We start from the raw sequence: 25,758 nt of genomic DNA on the forward strand, positions 1-25,758 counted from the left end.
ACTATAGTGAGCCCTTTACATGAATTATCTCATGTATTCCCCACAACGCTAAAAGGCAGGTACTATTGTTATCCTTGTTTTACAAAAAAGGAAGTTCAGGTTTAAAGAATAAGTATTCTGCCCAAGGCGGTCTGACTCCAGAGCCCATGCTCTTTACCTTCATCTTACTGACAAAGGAGTGACAATACCCAAACAGCAGCTGAGCACCCAGCGTGTGTGGGTGGCTTTGTTAGGGGCCCCATGCAAATCCTCATTTAACCATCTGCAATTAGTCAGGAAATACAAAGTGAAACGTGAAGAGAGCTGCTGGAGCCCTAGTAACGCCCATGTAAGCCCTGAGTCAATGCCTTACAAATAAATATTCTAAAAACGCTGCCAAAACTGTGTAAGCTTAGGAAGAAAAATTAGACTAAGTGCTGAAATGAATTTAACACAAATTAAGAACGAGTACTGAGTAAAACAATCATTTTTCCTTTGGGAAATACTACCTGCAATTGAGAAATATTACCTGTCTGTTCAGGCTCACTCTTATCTTCATCTTCAATATCAAACTCTGATTCCCTTTCTTCATATTCTACATTTTCATCCAATTCTTTGAAGTCTGGCGCAAATGCACTCCAATTTTCCTATGCCACAAACAAAACATACTACTTAACTGTATGAGAAAGCAGCAGTCTGTAACCTAGACATTAATGATATAAATAAAAGGACTGACCATGAACAAGACTCAAAATTCTGAGATCAAATTTGGCAGATAATAAAAATTAGGTGTCTACAGTTTTATTACCTTAAGGCATTTCCTATCTTAAACATTCCATGGTATTAACTGTAGTTCTTTCATAAATAACTGCCTTCTTTAATCTTTATAAGATGTAATTCTGAGGTAAAATGTTAAGTTTTCTTCTGAGTACACTGATTACAAATTTAATTAAAGGTGTTCAAAATAAAACCAAGATGTAAAACAGAAGCTAACTGAGCTGAAAATAAGACAAGCACAAGAAAACTCTATCTCGGATGAGCAACAGAAAAACGTACCAGGAAGTACACTAGATTTTCTCCCTGAAAACAGAGCTGGTAAATTGACTTTGGACCAAGACCTTACCATTAAAATAAAGCAAAACTAGATGCACTGAACTATTTAATTAGAAGAATCATATGGAAAAGAAAATATATAAGGTAATTTTGGGCTTACTATTTGTAAAGTTCTTTGATAAAAGGAAAGGGTATCTAGCTTCAAAGCAGTTAAACCAGAAAAATACTTACTACTTGATTTTGTGCCCAGATAGATACCACTCCACTAGAAATGGATGCTATGATGGGTCGAACAGGATGCCACTAAATTTTAATGAAGCAAAGAAAAATCAATTCTAAGGATGAATCCAAGATTTTCTGTATTACATAAGTAACAACAGCAACCTCTCATCCTACTCACAGCTACATCCAAGAGGAGTTCTCCTCTTGTCCCATGGAGAATCTTCACCAGATTACCAATACTCTTCTCCCAGATGTACAGGGCATGCTGCCGGGCTGACCCTGCGACTATGTATTCCCCATCCCCAGAGAAACAACATTTCTTCCACGGGGTCCTAAAGGACAAAGAAAGTACCCAAATAGAACCAGAACCTGACCCCAGGCCATGAATTAGCACATATTCTTCTAGGTTGTGATACATACCTATTCACCAAGTCCTGCAATTTCTGCATGGGTTCAGGCTCTCCATCTCTTCCACAGGTTAAGATTTCTCTACCATCATAAACTCTAATTATTCGATCTGCTGTGTTAATTAAAAAGCAACTACAGAAAAGATAAAAAAATATCAACACCAGAGGTCAGAATCTGTTCCTGTTAACATTTTCCACGGCTACCAGTTACTTAGAACAGTACCATAAGACAACTAACAAATCAGGGAGAGACTGAGTGAAAATCTAAGTAATAGACTAGACTACTGATATATCTACTTGCCACCTTCCAAGCCAAAATATAGCGTGAAGTGAGAAAACGCTTTACTTCCCTTCCTGTGTAATCCCTGAACCCTAGATGCACAAACTAATCAGCAGTATTTGACTAAAATCCAAAACCTCTAAATTGAAACCAGTTTCCCGAATTCACAAGCTTACAGTTAAATATATATAAATACTTCATTCCTCTGGCCTGCTTTATATACAGTATATTCTTAATGAGTTAATAAATTAAATATATCATTCTGGATTGCCCAATTTTTTACTATGATAACACTGAGTGTTGGAAACATGTCTAAAATACAAGTTATTTTACCACCTTCTTACAGACTTCACTGTCTCTTGCTTCAAGAGAATTTGAACATGAATGTCCTCTAAGTATGTATGGTGGTTCCCATACAAAATAGGATGACTGTTACTCTTTTACTGACAACCTATTTTCTTCTTGTTTCTGTTGATACATAAATCTACTTCTAGCTGGGTAATCAAATTTATCAGAAAAACATCTGAAATTAAAAGGGTAAATAAATAGGTTTTATGTAAGTAAAGTGCATATTCAGTTACTATGTGAATTTGTGATATCAATTCTGATTATAATATAACAGCTCACCTTTACCCAGTGCTTACCATATGCCAGACATTTTGGTTCTATGCAGACCACTCACACATCTTTTCTGTAAAGGAACTGCCTGTTAACCTCCCGATAAGATGTGACTGCTGGCTCAAAGCGGTACATCTTATAAACTTAAGAACCAGATAGTGACAGTTTCTATAACTATTTTCTAAGTAAACTTAAAAAAAAATTAAGTATAATATACACAAAAACTGTGAATCTCAATGTATTTTTGCATTCTACTCACTTTTAAAACTGTCTCTAAAAAGACAGGTCTCACTTACCTGCCCTTCCGAGCAAACTCTATTGACTTAATGGCTGTGGTATTGCTTGTTCCAGTTGTTACTCTGAAGGAAGCAACAAGATCCTGAGAATCTGTTTTTAGGACCAAGATCTAAAGTTTAAAAGAGAAAAATAATAAGTATTCTGATAACTTACAGTAATTAGATTTGACTTCTGTTTCTGAAACTGGGCAAAGACTGGGTGAAAATATTAATATAAATATCTCTATTCCCATGTATCCAACTTGATCAACTGCTATTGCCTTTTACCTCTTCAATTAAAGGACACTGTCTTAACCTATTGTTAAAAGATAATGTTTAACATTATCCAGAGTCAAAAAGTAGAAGCAACCCAAGTACCCATCAACAGATAAACAAAATGTGACACATACATACAATGGAATATTATTCAGACTTGAAAAGAAAGGAAATTCTGACACATGCTACAACATGAATGAATCTTAAGGACATTATGCTAAGTGAAGTAAGCCCATCACAAAAAAACCAAATACTGGATGAGTCCACTTATACGGGTACTAGAATAGCCAAATTCATAAAGATAGAAAGTAGAATGATGGTTTCCAAGGGGTGAAAGGGAGTAGGAAATAGCAAGTTATTATTTAGTAAGTACAAGGTGAGTGCAAGATGGAAAGAGCTCTGGAGATAAACGATGGTGATGACCGCACGACAGTGTGAATGCACTTTACACCACTGAACTGTACACTTAAGAATGGTTAAGACGGCAAATTTCGTTAAGTGCGTTTTACCACAATAAAAAAAAAACACCTGCCACTCTCTAAAGCAGCCATGAAACTGTACTAGCCCACACGTCCCAGTCAAAAAAAAAAAAAAAATCAAAGTGCACTGGAACTCAAACTCTAATAAGCTTGAAAAGGACCCTAAAGCTCACCTAATCCAACTTCTTAGTACACAAAACTACAGATTAAGCTAGCCTAAATATACAATATTTGCAGACCAAGGTATCAGACATTTTATCAGCAGTACTCCATTGATGATATGATTTTTAAATTTTGTAATTTAGTAATGGCCTTTCATTACTAGCATCCAGTAAAGGCCCCCCATCCTTCTCTAGGTCAAATAACCTCTGACTGCTCTAAATCCAAAGAACAGAAATTATTAAGGCATGAGAGAAAAATAGGCTATATTTACCACAGGCAGGAGGCATGCGTAGTCAAGGGACAAAAGAAATTTCAAAGAAAGAACAAGCAAACATGAAATGAGCCAATGCACAGGATGACTGATGCATATTTCACCAGCTTCTAAGCTTCTACGCTTACCTTGCCTTTTGCATTTCCTGTATAGATATATTCTCCTCGCCTATCAAAAGATGCAACCACGTTCAAATCGGAGTCATCGTCTACGGGCAGAACAACATGTTTGGAATCTGAAAGGGTCAACATGACAGGAGCAGATTTCATGGGACACACGAGAACCTTGTTCCTGTTTAAAAATATGAATAGTACATTGGCTGTTGCTATGATATCAGAAGGCTGACTCTCTGCTCTTTTCTGTAATTCCTATCTACTACCTCTTCAACTCTCCCAGCCCAAGCATATTTAAAATAGTGAAAAAGCCTAAACTCTAAATTCCTAATAATAGGGAGATGACTGAGTAAAGTTATGAGATCTTACCTTGACAAGATAAAATGTAATTATTAAAAATAAATATGAAGATGTAGCAAACTGGTAAAATATGTATGAAATAAAGTGAAAGGCAAAATACTAATTAAAACTATGTAAAAATACATATTTGTGTACATCTAATAGACAAATGCTTTGTGAGCTAGTAAGTGCTTTGTGAGTTATGAAGCACTACACAATAAGCTTTATACTTAAAGAGAACTTGACTAAAAGAAAACCTAGAGAAATGAAAATAGTTATATCTCAGTAATAGAATGATGGGTGACTCTTTTTCTTAAATATAGTTTTCATAATGAACCGTTTCCCCTACTAAAGAAATTCAAATTGGAGGAAAACCCCAGGTAAAGAACAGTTATTATACTTATTTCTACCTTTGCCCATTTCTGAAGCCTTAATTAATATAGGCCAGTTTTTAACTATATACTACAACAGTCTCTTTAAAATCTATTCACTAGATCCAGATAATCTGGAAAGATTATTTTATATAGAAGAGGTTGAAGAGATGTGGGCTTTTGCATCCTAAAACCTTAAACTGAAATTGTCATGAGCCTGGAGATAGAATTAGACCCACCCCAGGAGAGAATAGCACAGATTAAACATACTGATCTCGCGGATGATACTGGACTTTTAAGATGGGTGAAGGGAATCGAAACCTCTGGTCGCAGTCGCCTGAAAGGACATCCCACTGTGACACTATGTTATCAGTGGAAGCACTCACGAGCTTATGACCATCTCGACTCCAGCTGAGAAGGAAAAAGGGTAACTTAGCACACATTCTAAGTTAAAGTATATCATATCACCCTTATAGATAAAAAAGCATGAGTCACACTTATTGCCCTAACTGCATGGGTCACCAACGTTTCTTCTTCTTTATTTTTTAAACATATACTCAAATCCACAACAAGCTTTCCTAACTAAGCAATAAAAAAGAATGTTTTCATGACATCTTCATATCTAGTAATAGAAGCTCTTGACAGTTCAAGATAACAGTACAAGTGGCTCAGTGAAAAAAGGGAGACTCAAACATTTTAGAAAAGTATAAAATCAGCTGGCCCTTAAGTGTTGATTTAACAAAAAGCAGGTTTTCTTCCCCTTGGGGGGAGGGGGAGGAGTAGTTGAGCTTTCTGAAGTTGTCCCAGAAGTAGCACTATCATAGTATAAGTGAACCAGTACAGACAGGTATCTGTTATTTAAAATAATTAAGAAAAGAATTAAGGAAGGAATTAATTCCTCCTGCTAAGTACAGTTAAACATCCTAACATTATATAGAAAACAAACATAAAAAGGTAAAGAGAAGACAGACTGTCTAGGGACTACAGGATATGAGGAACGACACAGCAGTGAGGTCCTTAGATTTTCTTTTTGCCTCATATATCCTGGACTGGGTGACGGAGATGCCAACAACCCATTAGCATCAATAGGCACACACAAAAAAGTCTCCAGAAGAGCCAAAGGACTAGGAAAGGACAACCAACAGATGCTAACACACAGATGACACAGGTGTTAGTATTACCCGACAAGGATTGCAATGCAGCCATCATTAAAATGCTTCAACAAGCAATTACAAACATGCTTGAAACAAATGGAAAAAAAAAAGTCTCAGGAAAGAAATAGAAATATAGAGAAAAGAACCAAATGGGAATTTTAGAACTGAAAAATATAAAAACTGAAATAAAAAACTCAAAAGATGGGTTCAGCAGCCAATGGAAAAGAGGAAGACAGAATAAAAAATTCCCAATCTGAATAGGAGAAAAAATGGAATGAAAAAAATTAACAGAGCCTCAGGGACCTATGGGACTATAACAAAATATCTAATATCTAATATCCATGGCATCAGAGTCCTGGAAGGAGAGAAGAAAGAGAGTAAGGCTTAAAAGTATTTGAAGAGGGCTCCCCTGGTGGCGCAGTGGTTGACAGTCCACCTGCCAATGCAGGGGGCACGGCTTCGTGCCCCAGTCCGGGAAGATCCCACATGCCGCGGAGCGGCTGGGCCCGTGAGCCATGGCCGCTGAGCCTGCGCGTCTGGAGCCTGTGCTCCGCAACGGGAGAGGCCACAACAGTGAGAGGCCCGCATACCGAAAAAAAAAAAAAAAATGTATTTGAAGAAATAATGGTTGAGAGAGGATATGGGAATATATGTATACATATAGCTGATTCACTTTGTTGTACAGCAGAAACTAACACAACATTGTAAAGCAATTATACTCCAATAAACATGAAAAAAAATAATGGTTGAAAATTTCCCAAATTTGGCAAAAGATATAAAACACACATCCTCAAGAAGCTAAGCAAACTTCAAACAGGATGAGCTCAAAGAAATCCACTCCAAGACACAACCTTCTGAAAACTAAAGACAAAGAAAAAAATCTTGAAAGCAGAAAGAGGAATGACACGTTACCTACGGGAACAATAATTCACATGACCGTAGATTTCACACCAGAAACCATGAAGGTCCAAAGAAAGTGACAGTTTTTCAAGTGCTGGAAGAAAAGAACTGTCATCCCCAATTCTACATCCAGAGAGACTAACTTTCAAGAACAAAGGGGTAACCAAGGCATTTGTCACCAGCAGATCTACCCTAAAAGAATGGCTCAAGGAAGTTCTCTAAGCAGAAAGGAAACAATAAAAGAAGGAATCTTAGAACATCAGGAAGAAAGAATAATGAAAAGGGTTTTAAAAAATTAAATACTTTTTTCTAGAGTTTTGATGTTTGAAGCCAAAATTATAAGTTATATAGGTATCAATATACATAAAGGAAATGTTTAAGACAATTATACTATAAACAAGGGAGGGTAAAGGGATGTAAAGGGAAGGTTTCTATACTTCACTTAAACTAGTAAAATGTCAACACCAGTAGACTATGATAGGTTATGTATATACCACGTAATACCTAGCAACCATTAAAAAGCTATACAAAGAAATACACTAAAAAATACTACAGGGGCTTCCCTGCTGGAGCAGTGGTTGAGATCCTGCCTGCCAATGCAGGGGACATGGGTTCGAGCCCTGGTCTGGGAAGATCCCACATGCCACGGAGCAGCTGGGCCTGTGCGCCACAATTACTGAGCCTGTGCTCTGGAGCCCTCGAGCCACAACTACTGAGCCTGTGTGCTGCAACTACTGAAGCCCGCGCGCCTAGAGCCTGTGCTCCACAACGAAGAGTAGCCCTCACTCGCCGCAACTCGAGAAAGCCTGCGAGCAGCAACAAAGACCCAGTGCAGCCAAAAATAAATAAATAAATAAATAAAAGAATAAAAAATACCACAGATAAATCAAAATGGAATTCTAAAAATAGTTCAAGTAACCCACAGAAAGGCAAAAAAGAAAACAGAGAAATGAAAAACAGAAGAGACAAACAGAAAAAGAAACCTAAAATCAGTCTTTATTCAAATTTTGCAATGAAGAGGAGCTGCTGCTGAGGAACATAGAGGACGCAACACAGTTCATGGTTAAGAACAGAGGCTCAAGTCAGATTTATGCTCAAGCCTAGACATTACAACCTTCTAGCTGTGTGATCTTGGGCAAGTTATACAGCCTTTCTGAGCTTCAATTTCCTCACTTATAACATGGAAATAATAGTATCTACCTGCAGACTCTTGAGAGACTTAACATTAATACATAAAAAACTCTCAGTGCAATACAGTAAGTGCTCAAAAACCATTAATTATATTAGAGACAAGATAAATGTATTCCCAGACTTGTAACTCACAGCAGAGGAAGGCAGGAGTAAACTGAGGAAGTGAATGTGGAGGGACTAAGCTCAAGTCTGCATACAAAGGACTCAGGTGCCTGTGTCTCCCACAACCTCTAGGACACTCCCAGTCAATTAGAAGATCCTTCTGGAGAATCTAAAAAGAAGATGCCTACAGATACTGTAACTTGAGGGTTGATAACAAAAAAGCCAATGGTCCACCCAATTTCAGTAGATGATGGGAGGGTAAAAGGGTGAGATAAAGCTCACATATACTGTAATAAAAAGTCACAGATAAGTTCTTGAAATTAACAAACTAAGAATATGCATAAATACTTTAGAAATATGAAGACAAATATCAAGAGAAACAAACCAAAAGAATGGAGGTACACTGGGAATGGGACATTATTGGCATATTGGGAATGGGAAGAAACAAGGGACAGCTTCTGCTGCTGTTCCCCCAAGCATTTTAGCACAATCTGACTATAAAACAGAATGTTAGCTATATTTCCATTTTTCCTTTAAACCCTCTGCATTTTAATAACTTTTTCTTTCATAGCAGGCTTGTATTTCTGTTATAATAGAGGGAAACCTATTTTTAGAAATTAAATTATAATCAGAGGTGAAACTAAGAGGGGTTTTCCCATTAAAACTAACAATACATTCTTCAATTCCAAATTCCGTAAATTCAAGAATTAGGGATTCTCATACATCCTCACATCTGACAGTACTGTTTCTTTCCAAAAAACAGACAGGTCTTTACTAAGTCTAATATCTTAGAGTCTTAAACATCATTTCATTCTACCTACGGCCCCTATCCAGTGACTGAATATCTTCTGTAGCATCCCTGTGAAGAGACGGCAAGCCGAAGCAGGGCCAGTCCCACTGGTAAGTTCTTTCCTGGGCAGTCCATCCCATCCACAGGCACCTCTGCTTGGGAGCTCATCTCTATTCTAAGGTAACATTTGTTTCCCTATAAATCCCGTTCACTACCTACCAGTCCTGCTTCTTCTCCTTAGGTCAATTTTTCTGTCTTGCACATGTCAGTTCTTTAATAGCTGAAGACAGCTATCATGCCTATCCAAAACTTCTCTTTGGTGAAATTTTCTTAGTCCCTAACATGTTCAAATACTACACAACAATTAAAGTAATACACAAAGTTATATACTAAATGAGGATGAATCAAAGAAAAATGCAAAATGCATATAACTACAGATCATAACTCTCATGTATACTTACACATACCAAAAATTAGGGAACAGTTAAATAATTATGATGCATACATACTAAGCAATACTATATATATCATATGTACACACACGCACATATATCAACACAGAAAAACATCCACTATATATTAAGTGGAAGAGCAAGCTAAAAAACAAAATGTATAGTATGTCTCCATTTTTTAAAAAACATACACATGTATATGTGTATGTGTATTTTTATACATGCTGAGGGAGATACAGATATATCCTACAGATGAAAGATATATTCCATATACTCTAATACTACTTACTTTAAGGAGCAGACAAAGAGCTTTCGTTTTTTACTCTATATACTCATATATTGTTTGAATGTTTTAAAGTTCTTAATAATCAAGTTTTGTGATAAAAAGTTTTAAAATGTTGGGGGGACAGGGGGAAAATCTCTCATTGTTCAAACCCTTTGACCTAGCAGTAACATACTTTTGGAAGATTACACTAATGAACAAACATAGATCAAACGCCTACTGGGCATCTTCACTAAGATATCCCCACCCATCCAACAAGTACCTGAATGCCTACTACATACCAGGTATAATGCTACAGTAAAATGGCAGACAAGGTTCATGTATCACAGCACCTACCATGTTCCAGGGAAGATACTCATAAAACAACTACTTGCAATAAAATACAACAGGAGACACACAACCGTGATCTCAAATTCACCATTATCACCCTCTAATCTTACCTTTAACATCTTCATCCAAGCAGGAAACCTGAGGATCATCTTAACTTCTCTACTTCACTTACACTCCTTACCTAATTAATGCCTAAGACCTCTTATTTCTACTAGTTCTCACATCTGTACCATTCAGCTCCATTCCTACTGCACCTATCCTCATCAGCTCTAGCCTAGGCCACTGCAATTCTATCTTCATTCACTGTCCCCTTCAATCTCTTTCCCACGCGCTGTTCTAGAGATCTTTCTAAAATAAAAAGCTCATCGTGTCACTTTCCTTCCTAAAATCTTTTAATGGCTTCACAGTACCTACAGGATAAAGCTCAGATTCATAGTGTGGCACACAATGTGCTCCATGAGGACCTGTTTACCTTGGCTGTTGCCATGTCACATCTCTGATACCACAATCCAGCTAATCTGAACTACCTGCAGTTCCCCATCTTACCATGCTTGTTTCAAGCTGATGTGTTTTTGCCTGTACAGCACCTTCTACTTGGAATACAACTGGCAATCACCTAGTCATCTTACAAGTTTGAGGTCAGAAATTACCTCATCTTTGAAGCCTTTTCTGACCACACTTCTTCTCCAATACAATTGATCATTTCCTCCTTTGCACTACTGCCTCCACTAAATCTCAAATATAGTTCTTATGTAGGACCTACAAAGCTTTAGTACATGTAGCTCTATGCACATGTACCTCCCCCTACCAATCAAGAATTTCTCCTTACTTGTTTTTGTGTCCCCAAAACCCTAACCCTAACCCTAATCGTAAATGCCTAAAGCAGTATCTGGTATATAATTCATGTTCAATGTTTGCTGAAGAAATGATGGTATGAGAGAAAAACTTTATGTGCAAAGATGCTGACTGAACATTATGTAGCAGAGAAACAAAAATGGTTAAGTAAATTATGGTTTATCTATCAGAAGATATTTAGCCATTAAAAAAAAAGTTTTTAAAGGCTACACAAGCAGGAAAATGTCTGGTCACAGTGTTAGACAGAAAAAGACCAAAATATAAAATAAAACATAGCACACTTACAAACTATGCTTTTTATTTAATTTTTAAAATTTATTTATATTTTTTATTTTTGGCTGTGTTGGGTGTTCGTTGCTGCGTGCAGGCTTTCTCTAGTTTCGCAGGTGGGGGCTACTCTTCATTGTGGTGCGCGGGCTTCTCATTGTGGTGGCTTCTCTTGTTGAGGAGTATGGGCTCTAAGTGCACGGGCTTCAGTAGTTGTGGCACATGGGCTCAGGAGTTCTGGCTCGTAGGCTCTAGAGTGCAGGCTCAGTAATTGTGGTACACGGGCTTAGCTGCTCTGTGGCATGTGGGATCTTCCCAGACCAGGGCTCGAGCCCGTGTCCCCTGCATTGGCAGGTGGATTCTTAACCACCATGCCAACCAGGGAAGTCCTATGCTTTTTAAAAATTATATATAGTAACAAATCAAAATATTTACAGTAGTAATATCAGAGTGGTAAGACTATGGGAGATAGTCTTCTATCTTCTACTTTGCTGTATTTTCCATAATTTTCTAAATTATTATTATTTTATAATAAAAATACATGTATATTTTTAGTGATCGTTCTATAATTAGATTGTGATGATCGTTGCACAACTCTGAATATATAAAAAACAATGAAATGTACATTTTAATTGGATGGATTTTATAGCATGTGAATTATATGTATCTTAATAAAGCTGATAAAAATGTATGTATCTACTTAAATCTTTATTGCAAGAGCACAACAATAAAAAAATAAATAAAATGCAAAGGAACTGGAAAGAACCTAAGAAATCATACAGGCCAGTTCTCTCATTTTGCATATTAGAGAAACGTTTTGGCCACAGCCGCCAGTTCATTAGTGGCCAAAGCTAGACTGGGATTCAGGCCTCCTCCCAATCCAGTGCTTTATAATACCACTGCTGCTTATATTTCGACAAAAGGAAATATGTTAGTTTAATAAATCTAGATCTGATTAGGTGTTTTTGGTCCCAAGTTCATTTAAAAGAAGTGCTGCCCCAAAATAAAATTTTCTGAAACAGATAGTCCCTGAGAATAAGAATGAAATCAATGGGATTTATATAATACCCGATTTCAGCTCAATATATCTGATGGGAAGCCTTAATAACTACAATTCAATGAAGGAACAGGCATGTTTGTGATCACTAAAACTACTGTAAGTCAAGAAGATGGACAAGGCTGGACGCTGACTTCCAAGCTGCCCTCCTAACCAGGATTTTTTTATTCTAAATGAAAGGTCAATATCACAAGTATACTACAGGTGCAATCTGTAAATGTCTCATTTCAGTACTGAAATATTCTCAGACAGAGCCTGATACAGATCCATATTACAAGGAATTTCTCCCCCAAAGGTGTTGAAAGCAGCATGGATTCAAGGTCTCCATAAGCTATGAGAAATTACGTTACTAATGGCTGTATATTTAAAACTCTAAATATTAAAATTTATCTAATGAGACTGGCAACTACACAGTCACCGTTCATCCCCCTGATTTAACTCATATTTAATACATTAACTTTAAAATTCCTTACCATAAGGAACAGACTGGATGAATGTGCGCACTAATTATTTTAGCAATGCCTCTTGTCAAGAAATCCCAGATGACAATTCGGCCGTCATTACAGCCAACTGCAAGCAGTGTGCCCCACCTGTTAAAGGTGCAAGTCAGGGCCATGCTGATACAATCCAAAGTTCCATCAGCTTCCTAAAGATTAAAATGAACATAAGAATATAGACAATAATACCCAGGTATCCAAATTATTTCTTAAAGTTTCTCTAACATCTATGATAATTCTCTTGAATTTAAATTATGATGTATACCAAAATAATCTCTATGTGTGTCCTCATATCTATTAAACTAGCCCAAATGGAGAAATATTTATAAAAGCTAACAGAGAATTTTTAGAAACAGATGTGACCAATCCCTTGCATTACTACTATAACTTCGTACAAATTCTCCGGAAGGCAATTAGGCAAAATAAAACAGGACTCACTAAAACAGTCATCTTACTGATCAAGTAATCATAGTTCTTGAAATTTATTCCAAGAAAAATAAAACAAAACCCCTGTGTAACATTAGGAAAATCAAATAAATTTATATTAATATCAAGCCATTTAAAATAATCATGACTACATTAAACACACTCTAAGAATTACAAAATATTTTTACATGTAAGGCACACTTATACATGTTGATTACTATGCAAAAACACTGATCAAAACTATAAAAGCACACAGAAAAAAAATTTACATGAAGGTGATAGTACTGTTTGTGAAAAATGCTTCAATCAAAAGTATTTTTTTAATTTAAAGGGAAATGAACTGGAAGATTTACAACATTATGTTGAAATTTCCAGCCAACATTGCCTATCTACCTCCCCCCCTGCTCAAAATTAAACATTTAGTTCCCTTTTATAGCAAAAGATCATCATATTTAATGCTTCTATTGTCAAGAAAAAAAAAAGATGAAAACGTAGTTTCCACTCAAACATAAAAGCTAGGGAGTTACCGTTTTCTAAAATCACAATACAATACTCTTACCTCTGGATAATTCTGCCCAAAGGACTCTGCAACAAAGCAAAGGAAGAAAGTTGATGGAACATGTGCAACATACCAGGAATCCTACAGCTCACAACTACCACTCACAAACAGTGTACAGCAGTGGCTTGCAAAGTGTGGATGGAGAACTGGCGCCCTTTCAGGGACTCCATGAGGTCACACCTATTTTCATTATCAACCAAGATGGTATGTGCCTTTTTACTCTCATTATTTCACAAGTTTACAGATGAGTTCTCCTGAGGCTATACGAGCTGCGATACTGAAACAGTATGAATGCAGAATCCAGCCAACTTCTATTGATATTTAGGCAAAACATTAAAGAGATTTGTAAAAATGCAAAACAATGCCACTCTTCTCACTAGGTAAGTTTTGTTTTAGAAAAGTTATTTTTCATAAAAATGTTATTAATGTAAACATGTAATGGGGTGTTTTTACGGTTATTTTTATGTAACAAACTTTAAAAAATCAAAGCAGTCAACTTATCTTAAATCCCAACTACTCTCTTAAAACCTTTATTAAGAGCAGCCAACCAACAGGGTTCCCTTCCTAATAATAGTACTAAGGCTGTAACATAATCTGGTAGTTGGTTAAACACACAATTTTCTCTATTAATTTCTTAAGCAAATAACATTTTGGTACAGACATCCCTGAATACTTTTCCTATATTAAATTTGGCGTTTATACATTAGTGATAAACATTTTGAGCTATAGTATGATACTGCCTGCTTGTCAGAAGTTTAATGTTTAGAAGTTTAATGCAGTAGCAACATCTTTATCAGTATTTACTTATGTTATTACCTAAACATTTTATTATCATGATATTTAAACTATACTCTGAGAACTACAGATCCAAGGAAGCTGTTATACATTTAGGACATCCAAATAAGATTTCATCTAAAAAATAAGTTTACTATTTTTAGTTTTTTACCATATGATCCAGCAATTCCACTCCTAAGTATATATTCGAAGAAAATGAAAATACTAACTCAAACAGATACATGCACCTTAACGTTCACAGCAGCATTATTTACAAGAGCCAGGATATGGAAGCAACCTAAGTGTCCATCAACAGATGAATCGGTAAAGAAGATATAGAGTATGTGTATATATATGAATATTTATATAGCTATGAATACTTATATAGATAATAAAATATTTCTCAGCCATAAAAAAAATAAAATTTTGCCATTTGTAACAACATGGATCAATCTGGAGGGTATTATACTTAGCGAAATAAGTCAGAGAAAGACAAATATTATATGTCACCACTTACATGTGGAATCTAAAAAATAAAACAAATTAAAGAATGTAACAAAACTGAAATAGGTTCACAGATATAGAGAACAAACTCATGGTTACCAGTGGAGAAAGGGGAGGGGGAGGGGCAATATAGGTATAGAGGATTAAGAGGTACAAACTACTATGTATAAAATAAATAAGCTATAAGGATATACTGTACAGCATGGGGAATATAGCCAATACTTTATACTAACTTTAAATGGAGTATAATCTACAAAAATATTGAATCACTATGTCATACACCTGAAACTAACATAAAAAAAGTCTGAAAACCAGTTTTATTACATTTTGTCCTTTATAAAAATTAACAGAAATCAAAACAGTGAAAACATTAAAACTAATCAGAATACAGGCCCTAAAGTTAAGAAAACGAAAAGAAAGATGAAAATAAAGATGAATAATTGCCCCCCCAAAAAAGGCAATTATTTTGGTTTCTCTAATGTGCACCAGACTTCAGTGTCTGATTGCATTCAAATACTAAAGACAAGAATGAAATGAAAAGCTGAAACCAGATTAAGATAGGTTATTCTGAAAGAACCTTTTTAAAATTACTAAAGTCATACATGTAGGTAATACAGATGTGTAATTAAAAAATGATAGTTTCCTCCCTGCAACCCACTTACTAAGGTAAAAGCTTCCATATATTTCTATATGCTTACACAAACATTAACATATTTAAGGTTTGTTCTTTAAACAAAATACTACAAATATTATATGTAATATATGTATTATAATATGTATTAACAAAATATATATATTTCCAAAGCAATAATATAGATCTATATTCACATGATCGAGAGAAAAAAGGAGTATTCATTGAAAAATTAAAAACAAAACAAAAAACCACAACCTAAAAATATGAAGTACTCAGGAAGGAGCAGAGTATGACTTGCTGTGTTCAGAGATGGGAAAGCCATATTAAAATTCTGAGAGGAACTCCCTGGAAGTCCAGTGGTTAGGACTCCGAGCTTCCACTGAAGAGGGCACAGTTTCGATCCCTGTTCAGGGAACTGAGATCCGGCATGCTGCGCAGTGTGGCCAAAAAACCAACAACAACAAAAAGATTCTGGGAGAATCCAGAATCCTGGGACCATTTTAATGTATGATTACCCTTCAACACAGATTACCCCTGATTTTGTATTTTTGTTTTATGTTTTAGGTGTTGTGTTTTTTTTTTCCCCCTCTTTTGGAGGGTCATCCTAGTTAACAGGATTATAACAACGAGTTTAAAGGAACACAAAGAAAAAGTGTGTATAAAAAAGACTAAGCTCGTCTGGGCCACTTTGGTTGAAGAGCCTGAGCAAGAATGCTGTCAAGGAGGGTTATGGTAGCACAAGGCCACTGCCCCTAGATGCTCAAGGCCACTTTTATATTCTCTATCCTCCCACCATCTAACCACCCATCATCTAACATTTAACATTTTGTCACAATTAGATTCTTAGGCTTGGTTCTAAAGACCATGAAAGGGGGTAAAAAAGATGCCCAAATGCAGCTGCCAAAGAGAAATAAACCCTGGTCGGATTTAACTTCACAGTACACTTGATAATTCAAAAAACATGAATGACACATTTCCAAAACTGATTACAGAAGAAAAGTCCTTGACTGGGTCAATGAGGAAAAAACACATTAAGAGGCTGTTAAAGACCTACCATTAAATTTTTTAAAAAATGTTTAATTATAAAAAAACGGACAGCAGGCCCATATGGTTTTATGAGCAATTTCTCCTAAATCTCAAGGTGCAGGTAATTACTATGTTATTCAAGCTATTTCTGAGCAGAAAAAAATATGTATTTGTGTTTTATAAAGCCAACATAGCTGATACCAAAACCTGATGATACAAAAAGAAAACAAGAGTCTCTTTCACTTAAGAACATAAATAGTGGGACTTCCCTAGTGGCACAGTGGTTAAGAATCTGCCTGCCAATGCAGGGGACATGAGTTAGATCCCTGGTCCAGGAAGATCCCACATGCTGTGGAGCAACTATGCCTGTGTGCCACAACTACTGAGCCTGTGCTCAAGAGTTCACGAGCCACAACTACTGAGCCCGCGTGCCACAACTACTGAAGCCTGCACGCCTGGAGCCCGTGCTCTGCAACAAGAGAAGCCACAGCAATGAGAAGCCCATGCAACGCAACAAAGAGTAGCCCCTGCTCTCCGCAACTAGAGAAAGCCTGCGTGCAGCAACCAAGACCCAATGCAACAAAAAATAAGTAAAATTAAATTGATTCTTTAAAAAAAACCCGAAAAACAGGGCTCCCCTGGTGGCGAAGTGATTGAGAGTCCGCCTGCCAATGCAGGGGACATGGGTTCGTGCCCCGGTCCGGGAAGATCCCACATGCCGCGGATTGGCTGGGCCCGTAAGCCATGGCCGCTAAGCCTGCGCGTCCCGAGGCTGTGCTCCGCAACAGGAGAGGCCACAGCAGTGAGAGGCCTGTGTACCGCAAAAAAAAAAAAAAAAAAACAAACACAAACAGTACAGGGTATTTCACCTCTAGATTCTGCAGAAATGAAAAGTAATTTCTAGCAGTGTATATAAGTATAACCGAATTCTAAACACAAAAAATCTGGAGTTTATTATTCTACCATGTAAGAAGGCATAACGGAATAGCAAGGGGAAAAAAAAAAAAAACAGGCCTACTCCAAACTCATTCCAAAGGAACAAACAATAGCACAATGCACTCTAATGTATTCAATATATCCTTGGACAAGAATGTTTCAGAGCCATACAATCCTATGAGTAGATGCTGAAAAAAAAAATTTGCTAAAACTCAATAGCTCATTCTAATAACAGCCACATCTAACAGAAGACTACAATAAATGATAAAAACTATTAACCAAAAACACAACAATTATCATTCTAAAAGGTGAAATATTAAAACCATTCCAATTAGCATCAGCAACTAGAAAGGGATATATCACCATTATTAGTTAATATTCCTCTTGGAGGTTCCAGCCAATGGAATAAGAAAATGAAATAACTGGTTTAAACATTGACTATAAGAGATAAAACTATTTCTTTTGCTGATAACACTGAATACCTAGAAAACACAGAAATTCTAATTTTAAAAACCACCCAAATTAATAAGAAAATAAGGCAAGGTGGTTTGATACAAGAAAAACATTCAAACATTAACAGCTTTTCTTTAGGTTAGCAATTAATATCCAGAAATGAAAATGAAGGGGAAAATTCCACTCACAATGGCTACAAACATAAATATTTAAGGAAAAAATGTAATAAGAAAGACATGCCATGTATGAAGAAGAAAACTATAAAATCTTAGTTAAGGCCGTAAAATATGAATACGTGAAAAGACAAACTACATTCTGGGGTGGGAAAGCTTAATGGCTTTCTCCAAAAACTAGTAAATTTTATGCAGTTCCAGATGGATTAAAGACAAATGTTAAAAAAAAAATCTACATGTACTGTAAGGTTGCTGATATATGATAAAGATAACATTTAAATTTAGTGGGAATTTATTTAATATATAGGGATGGACAACTGACTATACATCTGAAAGAAAAAACAGCTCCAGTTCCTCTCTCATACCACATATAAAAATAAATTTCAGGTAAATTAATGATTTTTTAAAATCAAAAATCTTAGAAGAAAACCTAGGAGATCCCATGTATAATCTAGGGTGGGGAAGACCTTAACCAAGTTAGGAAAACCAAAAGAAAAGAGAAATACATTTGATTATATAAAAACTGGAACATTTTGCATGGCACAAGTCCCCATAAACAGTCAAAAGATTTAGAAAAAATTGGCAATGCAGATGACGGACAGGAGTTGACATCTACACTATAAAGCAAGCCTATACACCAATAAGGAAAAATGATCAAAAAGAAAAGATAAAGAATGTGAATAAACAAGTCACAGAAGAACAAAATGAGATGGCCTCTAAACAAAGGAAAACATCAAATTCAGAGAAATGTAAATCAAATGAAAAATGAGATGCCATTTTCATCCATCAGACAGGAAAATTTAGAGAGAGAACACCTGCTGGGGGGTAAAGGGATATTGCCTATAAAAATGGGAACTGTTATAGCCGTTTGGAAAAGGAATCTGACAGCATCTATTAAAAGCAAAAATATACATAGTCCTCATCTCAGTAATCCTACAATTGGAAACCTAATCTCCATAGATGTAAACACAACAATGGGACGTAAGAACAAGGGTATTTAAACTATTGTTCTTGGTGGCAAAAAAAAAAAAAAAAAAAAAAAAGACACCCCCCCCCCGCATTGGAAACAAGGTAAATACCCATTATTAGTGTAATGGATGAAAAAATTGTGGTATTCAAATATGGATAAATTACACTAATTCTCTTCAAAATTTTTATTGGTGTTACTTAAGTGAAAAAAAGCAAGACACAAAGTGTATATCTCATTTTTTTGTTAACATTATGTATATACACACACACACATATAGGCATAGAGAAAAATATGGAAGGAGTTACACAGGATTATCAACAAAGAATGGAGGAGGCAAGGGAAAAAAAGAACACTTTTTTAAAAAAAGCATTTATAGGGAATTCCCTGGCAGTCCAGCGGTTAAGACTCCATGCTTCCATGCAGAGGGCACAGGTTCAGTCCCTGATCAGAGAACTAAGATCCCACAAGCTGCACGGCACAGCCAAAAAATATAAAAAATAAAAAAGCATTTACAGTTAAGTTAAAATTTGATATCGTGAGTGTGTATCTACACGAACGCATTAAAAATCCTTAGTTCTATTATCTCCTAATGTGTAGGAAAAGTATCTCGTAAAATTAAGTGAAGAAAGCAAGTTGCAAAAAATGTGTATAAAAAGTTCTATTTCTGTAAAAAACAAAGCCCTTACAAATTGTATTTAATTATACTCATATGAGCAAGGAAAAGGTATAAAAGGATAAATTCCAGACAGTTACCATTTGGAAAGGAGGAAAAAGGCAATTTTTTCTGTATGCATATTTGTACTGTGTCCACTGTTGCGATAAATATGTACTGTATATGTTAATTTGAAAAGCATGAATTTAAAGAACTTTAACTTTAATGAGTTTTCTAGACTTAAACTCATGCTGGCTTATCATTTCTTTGAAGTGCTCAAGCCTGCATTTATCATTAGCAGCTACGGCTTACTGAATGCTTATGTGTCAGACTCCGTACTAAGGTCTTCTACATACTGTCTCATTTGCTCCTCTCAATTCACTATTGAGTATTATCATACTCCATTTCATAGATAAAGAAAGTTAGGATTAAAGGTTATCCCCAAACTGACAGTTAAAAAGTGGCAAAACTGGAACCTGACCAAGAAACCCTACTCTTAACTATAACTGCACTAAAAAGCCTCTATAATCTTGCCCAAATTTGACCTCAAGGTTACTATAACTGCACTAAACTGCACTAAAAAGCCTCTATAATCTTGCCCAAATTTGACCTCAAGGTTACTAGTCTATGATTTGCAAAACACATCTGCCCTTTATTGAAAATAGTCAAAATTCTGCCCATCTTCTTTCTTTCAGCATGTCTTCTTTCCTCTCCCCAACTCTCAAAGATCACCAACATTATTTCACATGCCAAGTTCCTTCAAGGCCAAGGAATATAATTCGACCAAGAGAAGTGAGCTAAGTGACCCATCTAAAATCTCTACCTATTGAGGACTCTTCTTGGCAATAACCAATGATCACTTTATTTGTTCAAAACCAAACAAACAAACAAAAATCCTTTTCCCCAGAGAAGGCAAAAGAAAAATAAGAAGTTAAGCATTCCTCATGGAAGCAACCTAAATGCCCATCAACAGACAAATGGATGAAGATGTGGTACATATATACAATGGAATATTACTCAGCCATAAAAAGGAATGAAATTGGGTCATTTGTAGAGACGTGAATGGACCTAGAGACTGTCATACAGAGTGAAGTAAGTCAGAAAGAGAAGAACAAATATTAACGCATATATGTGTAACCTAGAAAAATGGTACAGATGAACTGGTTTGCAGGGCAGAAATAGAGACACAGATGTAGAGAACAAATGTATGGACACCAAGTGGGGAAAGCGGCGGGGATGGGGGGGTGGGGGGTGGGGGCGGGGTGGTGGTGTGATGAATTGGGAGATTGGGATTGACATGTATACACTAATATGTATAAAATGGACAACTATGGGATTGACATGTATACACTAATATGTATAAAACGGACAACTAATAAGAACCTGCTGTATAAAAAAAAATTATAAAATAAAATTCGAAAAAAAAGAAGTATTCCACTTCCCTTTTGCCTATAAACTATAAAAGCCCAGAGTAGGCGCATGAAAGATATTTGCTGAGTGTTGAATGAATAATTTTGGTATTACACCATCCAGCCCAACCAAGCAGGAAACTTCTTTGCTCTTAGCACTCCACATAATGTTAAAAACCCTTTCTAGTTGCCTCATTTTTACAATCTTTGCCTTCAGTCACATTAGCTTTCCTGACACTATTCTTAAAAGCTAGTGCCACCCTCATATATTCACCTTCAGCAACGTGCCCTTCTTTTGTACATGCCTCTTTGGAATCTGAGTTTAGACTGCTTTCAGTGCAAGCACACCAGTTCCCTCAGGTGCCTCCTCCTTTTTTCCCAGTTAGGACCCTTCCTCCAAACTGCCTTTTAGCTTTCTAGGTCTTGGAATAATATCTATTCTCTAAATTGCTGAACATCCACCTCCTTAAAAACTCGGTTACCATGAACTCTAAAATTTCGTGGTCCTTTTCTCCCAGTGGAAGTATTTTCAACTTGCCAACCAATTCCTCCCTACCGTAACAGTTAGGTCCAGAGTAGCAGTTTCCATTCCACTTCCTCAATCTAACAGGTGATGACACAGTCCACAGCATTTCTTTTTAGAGAAATGCAACTTGCAGGTGGCTAAATAAATGATCTTACCACACCCCAATCTGATGCCATCGCTACCATAATTACTATATTTCCTTGGCTCCAGTCTGGCCTCCCTCATCAATCCTTAAGAAAGCTGCTACAGCCAACTTTCTAAGCCCCAAATCTCATCATGTCACTTACCTGCTCAAAAATCTCCCTTGTTAAACAATACGCTGAACTCCTAAGTATAATTTTAAAAAGCAATAATCTGGCCCCAACCAGTATTTTCCATTTTATCTTTGACTAACTCCGCATTAGCACCTGGGACAGAACCTTGCATAATCCACCCTAAGCACCAGCTGTAAACTGCTAACCATTTCCAGAATATATATCACATGTTCATGCCTCAGAATGTTCGCCCCTACTGTTCTCTGCACTGGTAATTGCCTTCTCCATTTGTCCCTCTGGAAAAATCCTCCTCCGTGTTTACTGTCTGCGTTAAATGGCACTTCTTCTATAAAGTCATCCCCAAATTCTACCGCCAACCCCAACAAGGCAGAATTAATTGCTCTTTCAGCTGGATTCCCATAATGGGGTTCCCACTATTTATTGTGGTTCCATTTCATAGTTATTTGTTTATGCCCCTATCCTCCTAGTTTTATGTATTTATCCAGGGCAAAAGCTGTATCTCATTTCAGTGTTTATCAAACATTAGGAGCCAATCCACCACAATGGATAAATCATTCAGTGAGCCATACCATAAAAGTTTTTTAATAGAGCAGAAGATATCAGAGGACACTGAGCATAACAACAATTAGTATCATTTTCAGAAACAGTTATATGTGTATGTATACATAATGGACTGTGATAGAAAATACACTTCTTACGATGAGCTTTAGTAAAAGTAAGTTTGAAAAACTCTTATTTAACTTTTACCTCCAGTGCCTACTGCCTAATACACAGCAAGGGCTCAGAAGTGGTCGCAGAGGTAAAAGCATTTGAGTGTCCACATTAAGAATACATTATCATTCCTTTCCTTTATCTGGCCAGATAAGGTTTGGTATGCTCCCACAATCACATTACTTCTGTTCCTTTCTCCTTTATATCTGTAATAATTAATTTTCTTGCTGTAAAACTCAAGTCATTCCCATAGAGATTTGTATCTTTTGAATCCAGCCATTCTTCTTTTAAATTGTCTAACCTTCCAATGCTAAATATTCCTTCCTAAGTTCTACCCACATGAATCTTCTGTATCATACAAGAAAAATCTTTCCCATCTGCTCTTTCTTTCAAGGTATGAGCCTATCTATCACCTTTCCTCCATAGTTAAGTTTTTAAAAATAAACATCAACCCTTTGCCTCCAGTCCATCTCACTCATCTTCCTAAAATCATTGTAACCCAGCTTCTGTTCAAGTTGCTAAGGAGCCCCAAGTTGCCCAAGAACTAAGTAGAGTAGCCCTTTCTCAGCTCTTAGCCTCAGCTGCTCTACAACTGCTTCTATGGAAGACACCACACCAACCTGCATTCTCTTCTACCTCTACATGAATAAATATATGAAAAGCACTTGAAAATAGGCCTAGCTCATAGTTAGTACTATGTAACTGTTAGTTGATATATTATCATTTATTCCTCCTCTTATTCCCTAAATATAGATGATTGTCCAAGATTCTGTCCTCAGCAGTTTTCTTTTTTCCCCTCCCACTTTCTCCCTGGGTCTTATCATCTCCTCACAAGGTTTTGTCTAGCCCACCTGTAGGAAGGTTACAAATCTCTCTCATAAATCCAAACCCATCTCCTGAACCACAGGCCCACACTCAACATACCCAATGCTAACTGTCTTTTCCAAATGTCCTTAAATGTTTATGAATAGCACCATCACAGTCCCCATCATTTTTCACTTCACTCTCTTCCTCACCACCAGCACCACCACCAGTGCCACTACCACCATGATATGTAGTCAATTTTCAAATTGTCAACTCTACCTTCTCAATGTCTTTTCTTTCCATTTTCTAGTTCAGACCTTCTTTATCCCTCATCTACTCTAGCCCTCCAAATTGGCAGACTCAACTACACACTGTTGTCAGATAAATCTTTTTTTTAAAAAAATCACAGCTCTTATTGAGTTACTTACCAGGTCAAAACCCTTCAATGGATCTGCCCTACTTTCCTTAAAAAGCACAGCTTTTCAGCTGGGTATTCAAAAGCCTCCAAGGAGTAGATGGTACCAATCCCATCTCTTGGCCTTCTCCTTATTCACAGTACCCACAACCTGGCCAAGCCGGAAAATACCTTTAGGACTCATCTCACTGATGTCTTAGCTCAAACGTATTCCTAATAAACACTCCTTCCAATATCTTCATACTTCAGTCTGTCAATATTTTACCAATCTTAAATATCCACTCAAAACTCCAAATCCTCCACAGGTTTGGTTTTTTGGTTGTTTTTGTTCTTTCTTGATTACCTTTCTTCCCCTGCCCCAAAGATATTCACTCCCTCTTCCAAATGTTCTTAGCCCTTAGTAAAGACTCTTTAAAGCTGGCCATATATACACTAATATGTATAAAACAGATAGCTAACAAGAACTTACTGTATAAAAAGTAAATTTTTTAAAAAAAGGTGACCTATATTCTGCAATATAGTATAGCTATTTACATAAACACCTTATTCTCCACACTTAACAAAAAGCTCCTTAAAGGCAAAGACCATTCCTTAAATAGCTTTACAGTCTTTAAGGCTGCCAATATATCTTCTGAATTTAACTTTTTTCAAGAGAAACACAACCACTGAAAATAGCAAGTCGCTTAGTTCTTGAAAACCTCAGACATCCTTAGGCTACGATGCTAAATATTACCTAATGAAAACGACAGTTTATAAACAACTTGGGTAAAGGGTAAGGAGGAAATGAATCAAGAGAGGGTGACAAAAGGAAACTGCCTTGTAGTTCACCCCTCAGTGTTTTACACACCGTCCCTGATAAAGACTTTAAATAGAAAGTCAAGGTAACTGGATTCCAGTGCCACCTATATGCCAACTATACCATTTACTTGCTCAGTGCCTTCAAGTCAGTACCCTCTGAGCCTTTTTTAATTTATTCAATGAGGGACTTGTACTAGAAGATAAACACGTTCCCCTCCTTAGGCACCCCATGTTTCTTCAAAACCCCATGCTTCACCCAAAACCCTGACAAGTGTTCAAAGCTTTACCTCAAGCCTCACTTCCTCAGATTCCTTCCCCCAGTAACGCTGGTCCTGCCTGCTCTGGGCTACTTCAGCACCTGTGATCCTTGTAACCGAAACTAAGTCACAAACTATCTGTCCTAACGCTTCACAATTGAACTGCAAAGTAGCCTCGGGAAAAGCAATGCATTCCGCTCAGGCAGAAGCTAGGCTTCCTCTCCCTGTTGCTGCTCCATATCAAGGCGCCCAAAAAGATGCATCTAGAACTGTGTCCCTAATGTGGCAGCCTGAGTCCCCTCCGCCTGGGTTCCCTCCTTTCCAGGACCAAAAGGTTCTCTAAGAAGCAGCCATAGTCCTCCTCACCCAGTAACTCGAGGTTCATCCCTGAGGACTCTGGCCGTCTGGTCTCAGCTCCAGCAACGACACCTTCTCTCCCAACCGCTTCCAAAACCTGCGCCTAACTGGGAGACGCCGCAAAGAGCCTGGCACAAGCTCCGGAGACTTTCTGGTTTAGAAGACCCCACGGCTTCCGCTTTCTTCCCTCGCCTTCCTTGTTCTTTCAAGTGGGCTGTCCATATATATGCCTAACCAAAAAGAATAAAAAACTCTCTCGGAATCACTTGACTGTGATATTTTTTAATGGATAAAAATGCTATCGTCACTCAGGTTTTTTTTTAAAGTGCAAGAATTTGGGGCTGTTTTCTCTCGGATCATGTAAGTGAGCGAGAGA

The 25,758-nt window shown here is 36.9% G+C and overlaps 1 protein-coding gene across 2 annotated transcripts in view; it reads right to left on the bottom strand.

The window, feature by feature from the left end:
• The window catches only part of RBBP5 (RB binding protein 5, histone lysine methyltransferase complex subunit), a 35,809-nt gene extending 10,279 nt beyond the window's left edge, over positions 1-25,530 (bottom strand). For both annotated transcript variants that reach the window (XM_022593664.2, XM_022593663.2), the window contains exons 1-10: positions 25,392-25,530; positions 13,709-13,734; positions 12,700-12,872; positions 5,116-5,256; positions 4,151-4,313; positions 2,856-2,965; positions 1,675-1,794; positions 1,433-1,586; positions 1,264-1,335; positions 509-626 (exon numbers count right to left, since the gene is read on the bottom strand). In XM_022593664.2, the coding sequence (XP_022449372.1) occupies positions 509-626; positions 1,264-1,335; positions 1,433-1,586; positions 1,675-1,794; positions 2,856-2,965; positions 4,151-4,313; positions 5,116-5,256; positions 12,700-12,872; positions 13,709-13,734; positions 25,392-25,410 (1,096 nt within the window). In that variant the 5' untranslated portion in view covers positions 25,411-25,530. The remainder of the gene's footprint in view (positions 1-508; positions 627-1,263; positions 1,336-1,432; positions 1,587-1,674; positions 1,795-2,855; positions 2,966-4,150; positions 4,314-5,115; positions 5,257-12,699; positions 12,873-13,708; positions 13,735-25,391) is intronic.
• Between the last annotated feature and the right edge of the window lie 228 nt (positions 25,531-25,758).

Source organism: Delphinapterus leucas, chromosome 1 (assembly GCF_059928025.1).
Source record: "Delphinapterus leucas isolate spDelLeu-1000000601 "Yukka" chromosome 1, BTC_Dleu_Yukka2, whole genome shotgun sequence".
NCBI classification, from domain to species: Eukaryota; Metazoa; Chordata; class Mammalia; order Artiodactyla; family Monodontidae; genus Delphinapterus; species Delphinapterus leucas.